Raw genomic sequence first — 9,964 nt, 5'->3', positions numbered from 1 at the left:
AGCATAATAATGATTGTGAGGATGGTGCAGGACCAGGCAGTGTATCGTTTTGTTTTACATAGAATCGCTATGTTTTGGAACTGGCTCGACAGCACCCAACAACAACAACAACATATGTGACAGCGTACATGTGTATTATTTACAGTTTTTTGTAATACGGTGTTTTACTCTCATCTCTTTAGTATTTTGCACATTGCTATAATTGGAGGAAACTGACCAGGAGAGTTTTTGAGAACACACTTCACTGAAGTAAGAGTAACTTCTCCATTGATCTGGATAGCTGAGCTGAGCCGTGGTAATCTCCATTGTTCAGCAAGACAATACCTAGTTCTTATTCATATGTAGTATAATGTGAATCATCAGGGCTTTCCTCCATTAACTGACCCAGGAATCTAAAACTTTCACTTATCACAGGGTCACTGTAAGAAGCAAAAGGAGAGCATGGAGGTAGAACACTGGCGCTGAAAGGCCAACACAGGATGGGACAAACATTAGTTCTCATATTCCATTATCTAAAACTCATTGTAAGGCACCACTTATCTACAAATGGGCTGGAAAGAGTAGACGTAACACTAGGTGAAAAACTACTGTTCACCCCAATTCTTAAATGCAACCAGGAATTAGTGAAATTGTTATTATAGTGAGTGCTAGAGTGACAACTCTCGAATTAGACCTTAGAATACATTAACATGGAAATTGGTAATAATTTTAACCCAATTCTGATAGCAGTTGTTCAGTAACTTCACTAATGTAACGCATACTTCTATATGACTTAAAACAGTCTTCATTTGAGAGGATTACAAAATGTTATTATAATGAAATATTCGACGATTCGTCAGAAAAAGAATCACTGAGTGTAGCAAGTCTAAACCCTATGGAATGGAGTGAAAAGAATCTCTCGTTAATTGGGAAAGGTGTCTATGGAAAACTAGCCTAGAAGCTACTTTAATGAGTGACATGGTGAAGGCCAGTGGTGGGGTTGAGGCCTGGTTAGACCCAAGTACAACACGCAGAAGGATACAGTAAATTCTCACTTTGCATGGTTTTCATGTACACAAAGTTCAGTTACCATGGTTAGTGTCTTAGTTATCTAGTGATGCTATAACAGAAATACCACAGTAGATGGCTTTAAGAAAGAGAAATTCATTCTCTCCCTGTCTAAGAGGTTAAAAGTCCAATTTCAGGGTCCTTGCTCCAGAGGAAGGCTTTCTGTGTCGAGTCTAGGGGAAGGTCCTTGTTTTCAATCTTCCCCTGGTCTAGGAGCTTCTCAAGGCAGGGTTCCTGAGTCCAAAGGATGCACTCCCCTCTTGGTTCTTTATTCTTGGTTGTAGGAGTTCCACCTGTCTCTCTGCTGGTTTCTCTTGAGTATATTTCAAAAGAGATTGACTCAAGATGCAACATAATCTTGTAGGCGGAGTCCTGCCTCACTAACGTAATTGCCTGTAATCCTGCCTCATTAACATCATAGTGGTAAGATTTACAACACATAAGAAAATCACATCAGTTGACAAAATGTTGAACAGTCACACAATACTGGGAATCCTCGCCTGGCCAAGTTGACACACATTTTGGGGGGGGGGACACAATTCGATGTATAACAATTAAATGACAAAATTCCCCCATTGACATGGTTCAAATTTTGTCATCATGGTATATTAATGGTAGGTAATTGCATAAAGTACATGCTTTATGAGCCCACATGTAGTGTCTCTAGCCACAGAGAATTACAACCAGGTCACGAAATCTAATGAGATTTCTCTTGCTGGATTTAAATTTTACTTAGCTGTTTTGGGGACCTTAACAGTTCATTGTGTATTTTCATTATTACTTCACCCAAGGCCAATCTTTGTATTGTTAGTTTACCCCATTTATCCTTATTTTCTCTTCTCATTCTCCCCTCATAGATACCCACACTAATGGTACTTGATAAAGCAATTTAAGATACGTGGCCTCTTCCAGATGCTAGGGCTGTTGACATGAGGTACACAGTCCCTTTCCTCATACACTCAGAGTCTCCTATGATACACAGCATAGTAAAACCAAATAGCATTTGTTCTGCCTCATGTGGGTAGCAGATTCAGTACTGCAACTTGAGACTTGAATTTTTCTTCAGTTCTTTCAGCTTGAGAAATGCTGAACGTGTTCTTCCCTTTTGGTTATCTCCAGGTCTTTTTACATGGCATCATAATACTTTACTTTGTCTTCTCAAGCTGCCCTTTAACGCCTCCTGTTCAGCTCTTTTACGCCATCATTTTTTCCTTTTACTTTAGCTACTCGACATTCAAGAGCAAGTTTCAGTCTCTTCTGACATCTATTTAGGTATTTTCTTTCTCTCCTGTCTTTTCAATTTGTTTCTGCCTCATGTGGGTGGCTGATTTGGGTGAGAGTATAAGAAATAGCTCTTAGGTTTTCCAGAAAATATAATTCTGTCTTGGGTTCTGTCACACAATAACGTAGCACACCTGTGGGATACTGATGAAGGAAAATTCTGTGAGTCTTCACAGTTTGCCTGAGGGCAGGCTTCGGACTACCTGTAATCTCCAAAGAAAAAAGGAAACAAAGAAAGAAATGCCCCAGGTAGCCCCACTGTAGAGCTCTGCATTGCCTCCTTGTATGGAAGGCCTGATAGGTGGTGGGTGTAATTTGCTTTTGAGTTCTAGAGTGGGACTTACCTGGGTTGTAATCTCATGCTCCCTCTCAACTTCTCTGGTGCACAATTTTTTCATTTATACATTGGGAACCATAATCACTGTGAGGATTGAGTGAGATGAAGCCTGCAGCATGTTTAGTCTCGTAGGAGGCATACATTTATCTGGTTACATTTACAGGGCAACCCTCCCCATCATTCTCAATTTCCAGTGAAGTTTCAGTCCCTGCCTCTCCCTCAAAGTCCACTATAGGGAACACACTATTTCTGTGTGCATGGAGTTCCTAAGATTTCCACATAATTTAGGTTACCTTCATTCATCCATCACTCCTCAAAGATCTGGGACCTTGCGTACTGCAGAAATCTCAGTATGGTGTGGGGAATGATGAATAAAGGTGCTGGACCTCAGAGAGGCAGCATTCGGCAAAGTAAGGACCTGGATTACTGAGGACCCGCCATTCGACTCTGCCAAGCCTCCCATTTACAGACAGACTGCGGGCCTCGCTTCCTCACATAGGCACCTTGATGCTGTAACAGAAATACCACAACTGGATGACTTCCAAGAAGAGATATTTTTTCTCACAGTTCTGAAGGCTAAAAGCACAAATGAGGGTCTAAGCTACTTTGACTCCTTGTTCGTAGGTTGTCCCAGGTATTCTCCAGTGCCGTGTGTGTGTGTCAGGAGTACAAGTGCAGGTTTCTGTGCCTACATTGCTCTCATATAACTCAGGGCAATTAGGTTTAGGATCCCCCTACAATCCTGCTACACTGGTATGACGAAACTGATTGACAGATTACATTATGTCAGATTGAATTATGAGAGGTGATTACATTACAGTACAAAAGTAATTAGATTAGATTAGTATAGGTGTTACACCAGCACATAATTGGGAGGAATACAATTCAATCCATGACAGGCATTTAGTGTGTCAAATTATGAGAAGTTCTACTGTAGTCAGTCTGTATAATTTAGCCATCTGAAATTCCACAAATTTATATTTTATAAGGATAAACTCTTTTACAAACATGTGGTAGAACAAAACAAAAAATTTAGTCTAAAAAAGGGTATGGGTACATTTTTCAAAATCAATTATGAATTTGCACTTAATTAGCAATTTTCCTAAAATATTATGTTTCAAAGAATTTCTAAGAATATATACTACTACTCAGAGAAAGTGAAAGTAGGCTGGGATTTAAGGAAAGATGGAGGAATAAATAAGGGTCTAAAGAATCTGTATGGGGGATGAGATGGGTCATGGAATGAAAGTGATTATGAAAAGGTCCAGAGGCAGGAGGATCCAGCGTGCAGAGTTCAAGGAAGAGGAGGGGATAGTGGACCATCAGCCAAGAATTGGTGGCAACCAGTGTAGGGGCTTTTGACACCCGGTAAAGTTTTTGTTTCTTTCCAAGGGCTACGAAAGCTGCTACATCGTTTTAAGTTGTTGTTGTCGTTGTTAGGTGCCATCGAGTCGGTTCCGACTCTAGCGACCCTATGCAGAACAGAACGAAACACTGCCCAGTCTTGTGCCATCCTTACAATTGTTGTTATGCATGAGCTCATTGTTGCAGCTACTGTGTCAATCCACCTCGTTCAGGGTCTTCCTCTTTTCCACTGACCCTGTACTCTGCCAAGCATGATGTCCTTCTCCAGGAACTGATTCCTCCTGGCACGTCCACAGTATGTAAGACGCAGTCTTGCCATCCTTGCCTCTAAGGAGCATTCTGGCCACACTTCTTCCAAGACAGATTTGTTCGTTCTTCTGACAGTCCATGGTATGTTCAATATTCTTCGCCAACACCACAATTCAAAGACGTCAATTCTTCTTCAGTCTTCCTTATCCATTGTCCAGCTTTCACACGCGTATGATGTGATTGAAAATACCATGGCTTGGGTCAGGCTCACCTTAGTCTTCAGGGTCACATCTCTGCTCTTCAACACTTTGAAGAGGTCCTTTCCAGCAGATTTGCCCCATGCAATGCGTCTTAAGTAGCACGATTAAAGTTTCAATTTTTAAAAGAGATAGCATGTATGGAATGATAAGAGGTGAGGTAAAATTAATGGGAGTAAATTACCTAAGAGGCTGTGCAATGTGGTCCGGTGGAGATGGTCATGATGGTAACTGGTTTCAGATAGGGACTGAGATGTGCAAGAGGATAAAGGTGAGGGTGGAGCACTGGAAAAGTGGGGGCAATGATAATGGCTGCTGACCAACCCCATGAAGATAGAATGTGAACTAGAGTCAGCAGATAATTAGAGGCCACCTCAGTCCTGGCAGTTCTGCTTCCTGGCCCTGGTGCTTGTTGCTTCTGGCTGGGATGTCTGGGTGTTCGTTTCCTCATAAGGGTTCCTTCTCCTCAATTCCTTCATTTCTTGGAGGCATTGGGTCAGAAAACCTAAACAACCAACAGTTGCAAAGCTGTGTCCTTGGCTTGACACATTTTACAAGTTCTCTTTCTATGTCAGGCATGTCCATGGTTGGCTTGCCTTCTACGTACAAGTGGCCACTCTATGGAAATTGAAGTCGTTCAGAGCTAAAGCTGCTAGCCAAAATGTAGGCAGTTCGAATGCACCAGTCACTCACTGAAAACACTACAGGGCAGTTCTACTCAGTCCTATAGGGTGGCTATGAATTGGAATCCATTCTACGTCAATAGGTTTGGTTTGGTTTTGGTTTGTGGAAAGTGAGAGTGGAAGAGCTCGTCCTTTGGACTCTGGATCCTGCACTGAGAATTTCCTAGACCAGGGAAAGATTGATGACAAGGACCTTCCCCCAGAGCCAACAAAGAGATAGCCTTCTACTGCAGATGGCACACTGAATTTAGACTTTTAGCCTCCTAAATTGTGAGAGATTATTTTCTGTTTGTTAAAGCCATCCACTTGTACTATTTTTGTTATAGCAGCACCATATAATTAAGACAGTCCCTAAATGAGAAGAAAAACAGGAAGATTTGAGTTTAAAGCAACAAGGAATTCAAAGGAAAGCAATTCTTCAAAATAGAGGTGAGTGTAAGGGTGACAGCAGTACAGATCTAGAGTAGGATTCTAGAATTATTACTAGGAGGTGGAAGTGGGAAAGTTGTCCAGATTGGAACACGAAATCCAAAAAGGTGTTTCAAAGGGGGGGGGGGAACAGTGAGTGAATATCTGTGGATAGTGCACGCTTCTGTGTGTAAATATGAGGGGTTTTAAGGAAGCAAAATCCTTATTATTCATAGAAATATGTTGATGTTGCCAGCTAATAAACACACACACAGAAAAGAAAGAAAAGCTTAATATTGAGAAATATGAGGGCAAATAGAAAAAATCAACAAAGACGAAAAGTAGAATATTCGTAAACTACAGCTTATATAAGTATAAAGAAATGGCTTAATTAAAAATACCTTTTACACGTATTTAAAAAATAAAATATTTTATTGCATTTGTGATGAATAAGGTTGTGTGTCAACTTGGCTGGGCCACAATTCTCAGGGGTTTGACAGATATGATGTAGTTTGGCAGCAGAATAATGTTGTGATCACCTCCATGATGAGATTTGATAAAATGTGATCATCTCCATGATGGGATCTGCTGAGAGTTTCCTTGGGGGGTGTGGCCTGCATCCAATATAGTTGGACTTCCTGGCAAAGCTTGTGGGCTTTAGCTTGCTCTGGATCCTGCAGCGTGCTCCTCTTGTTGTATCCTCCCGTGAGTGGGACCTGAGTTAGCAGTCTGACTTGCTGATATTGGGTTGGCCAGCACCTACGGCTATGTGAATCATAAAAAGCATCCAGCCTGACCTATGGACTTAGAAAGTTCCAGCCTCTAAACTGTGAGAAAAAAAAAAAAACTGTGAGCCATTTTCTTAATATAAATCTCTCTCTATATATATATATTTATACCCTGTCTTAGTCATCTACTGCTGGTATAACAGAAATACAGGTTGATGGCTTTAACAAAGAGAAATTAATTTTCTCACAGCCCAGTAGGCTAAAAGTCCAAATTAAGGGCGCCTGCTCCAGGGGAAGACTTTCTCTCTCTGTCGACTCTGGGAGAAGGTCCTTGTCATCAGTCTTCCCTTGGTTTGGGAGTATCTCAGCACAGGAACCTCAGGTCCAAAGGACACGCTCTACTCCTGGCGCTGCTTTCTTGATGGTATCAAGTCCCCAACTCTCTACTTGCTTTACTTTCCTTTTATCTCTTCAAAGATAAAAGGTGGTGCAGGCCACACCCCAGGGAAACTCCCTTTAGATTGGATCAGGGAAGTGACCTGGTAACGGTGTTACAATCCCAGCCCTATCTTTTAAACATAAAATTACAATCACAAAATGGAGGACCATCACAGAATACTGGGCATCATGGCCTAACCAAGTTGATACACAAATTTTGGGGGGAACATAATTCATTCCATGACATTTTGCCCTTTGGCCCCCAAAAATCACATTCTTGCAACACGCAAAGCATGTCCATCTCATTATATCATAGCAAAAGTCTTAACTCGAAGTCCAAAATGCAAAATTTCATCTTCATCTGTGAAATCTAGAATACAAGTTATCTGCTGCCAAAGGTACAATGGCAGAACAGACACAAGCTAGACATTTCCATTACAAATGGGAGAAACTGGAGGCAAAGTAGGAATAACAGGCACCAAGCAAGTTAACAGAACACATTACATTAGATCTCAAAGCATGAAAATAGTCCTGTTCTCTGAGAGCATTTAGACAATAGCCCTGCCCTCCAGACTCTGAGCTGTTCTTAGCCACACTCTTGGGTTTCTGAATGAAGGCTCCTCAGCCCTAGGCTTCTGCTCAGCCTTCCAGGCCCACTGGGAGAGCAAGTCTACACCCTCGAATTTGGGCGCTCCCACTCTGCTAGTTCACATGAGGGGCAACCCCATGCCAGGTCCTTCATCCTAGTCTGTTTTGGTCTAGAAGCTCCACTGAAATCTGTACACCACGGGTGACACTGCTTGTATATGGAGTCAGAAATGGATCCACAGCGACATGTTATAAGTATAAATAAATACACACACACATCCATATATATATGTAAACAAAATATATTTACAGGAAATATAAAGTTACATTTCCATACACTCCAATCTTAGAATTTCAGAAATACTTTACAGTTAATTCCCACAAAATCTCTATTAGCCACCACAACATCCCTGTTGCTATTGAAACCACATGAGAAAAAATAACTTTCTTCATGTGTTAAAGTCATTAAATCAACCAAACCAAACTACTACCATCAAGTTAATTTCAAATCATTGCTACCCTATAGGACAGAGTAAACTGCCCCCTAGATTTGCCAAGGAGTGCCGGGTGGATTCGAACTGCCGACCTTTCGGTTAGCAGCTGTAGCTCTTAACCACTATGTCACCATAGGAGTATTTAAAAAGGAAAAAATCCTCAGTACTATATTCACTGATAGTTAGGATATTCTACCATAAATTGCAGGAAGAAAATCAAGCAATGTGACAGCCTCCCAGAGAGTTTATCATTCATAATCTCTGACAGCACAGATTGTGAGAGGTTGAGAATCACGCCCAATACAGAAATAAGGCTTGAGGATTTCAGAAAATCTATCAGTGAAAGAATGGATATGAGATCTGTCATTCAAACTGTAAAACGAAATCTCACCCAGTTCATAGTCCAGATAAATGCCAATCCCTCTGGGTTTTTCTGTTATCACCAGAGTGACTGGAAAAGTGCCTTGTGCAACATAGATACCATTGCACAGCTGAATTGCCCAGCATCTCTCCTGCCCTCCCGGGGGCCTCTTTGCCTTCCTGGAAAGGGAGTCTTTACAAAGCCCCACAGACCATTCAGGCTTCTCACCCACTTCCACCTCCCAGTAATGTCTACCAGAACTGAACTCTTCAGAACCCAGGACAACTGGGTCAAACTTGAATCTCTTTGGATTAGGAGGAAGTCTCTGTGTTTTCTTCACAAATGTGACAGACTTTTTATCTTCAGAGACAATCAGATTTGAATGTGCTGTTTCAGGATCCAAGGTTACATCTTCCTTAAATTTCTGTATGATTTTCTGCAGAGCCGAATACTGTGGAGGAAGGCTGCATCCTTCCTTCGTTAGCTGGAAGGAATAGAGCACTGGGGGGTTGAGGCCTTCACATCGATTCTGGAGGCTCTGAATATCTGTCAGCAGTTTCACTTCTGACATCACACTCTTCTCTGCCACCTCCTTTAGTAGACTGTTGAGTGTGGAAATGGACTCTGAAAATGCTGTTATGTTTGCATTTAGTTTCTGTTGAATGTGCTTCTCTTCACGAGCTAACCGGGAAAGGGCTTCTTCACGCTCACGGTCTAAAAACTTGTACAGGTGCTCAAATTCAGAGAATAATTTTTTCCTCTGCTTTTCCACCTTCTTTCTCAGCTCTGATGGTTCTCTCTCTTGGGAAGTTACTAGTTTTTGAAAGTCGGCCACTTGCTTCTTCAGGGGCTCCATGTAACTCATGAGCCTTTTCCTGTGATGAGAGGCAGCCTCCTCTATGGACCTCACGAGGTGATCCTGGTGGTCTGGGAGCTGAATGCACAGGGGACACAACACCTCCAGGTCTTCCTCACAGAAGTGGGTCAGTACCTGATTGTGCTTCTCACACAAGCGTGTCTCTTCCTCCCTCTTCCTCTTGCTCCTGGTGATGTGGAGCAGCTTGGCAATTTCAACTATATTTCCCAGCTGGGTATTGCTCCTGAGGTGCCACTGTAGGCATGGGTGACGGCACACAGGGCAAGGGAACCTGTCCTGTTGACCCTCCCAGGACTGCTGGATGCAGGAGCGACAGAAGTTGTGCCCACATTTGATGGTAACGGGGTCTCTAAAGTAATCTAGACAGATGGGGCAGTTAGCTTCTGCCTGAATTCCTGCCAGGGCTGCTGTGACCTCCATTAGGCTATGAATGAAGGTTTGGACTGAGATGGTTTTTCCTCAGGTTGTGTCAAAGCTATGAAATTCTATGAGGTTGCTGGTCCTCTGTTGCAGAAGTGGTGTCAGTAGGGGTTCTCTTCACAACCAGCTGTGGATCACAGATTAGTTGGGCAAGTAGGCTTCCATCCTTGGCAGCTCAGAGAATATGAAGCCGAGCTAATCACTTCTCTTGAGCCGAATCCAGTCATGACCTCATGGTGCCTATTTGTTCCTAAGGATAAGAAAATATTCCTTTATTAAAAAAAAATTGCCTTTGTGGCTGTGCTCAATGCCACTGCTTCTTGTCTCTACCCTTACAATCCACTTATTCCCAAACACGTACAGAGGCTTTCTGAGGGGTCTACCCCTTGGGGCTAGATCTCCTGTCTGGCTTAGAAACCAGCCTTTGTGCA

At 42.3% G+C, this 9,964-nt stretch overlaps 1 protein-coding gene across 1 annotated transcript; it reads right to left on the bottom strand.

Moving 5' to 3' along the window:
* Positions 1-8,123: 8,123 nt before the first annotated feature.
* Positions 8,124-9,651, bottom strand: LOC100662867 (tripartite motif-containing protein 75-like). The gene has a single exon (XM_003415838.3). It carries the CDS (start codon positions 9,531-9,533, stop codon positions 8,124-8,126), a length of 1,410 nt encoding a protein of 469 aa, XP_003415886.2. The 5' UTR covers positions 9,534-9,651.
* Between the last annotated feature and the right edge of the window lie 313 nt (positions 9,652-9,964).

This window comes from Loxodonta africana, chromosome 21 (genome assembly GCF_030014295.1).
Source record: "Loxodonta africana isolate mLoxAfr1 chromosome 21, mLoxAfr1.hap2, whole genome shotgun sequence".
Taxonomy (NCBI): Eukaryota; Metazoa; Chordata; class Mammalia; order Proboscidea; family Elephantidae; genus Loxodonta; species Loxodonta africana.
This window is presented reverse-complemented; position numbering and strand designations above follow the sequence as displayed.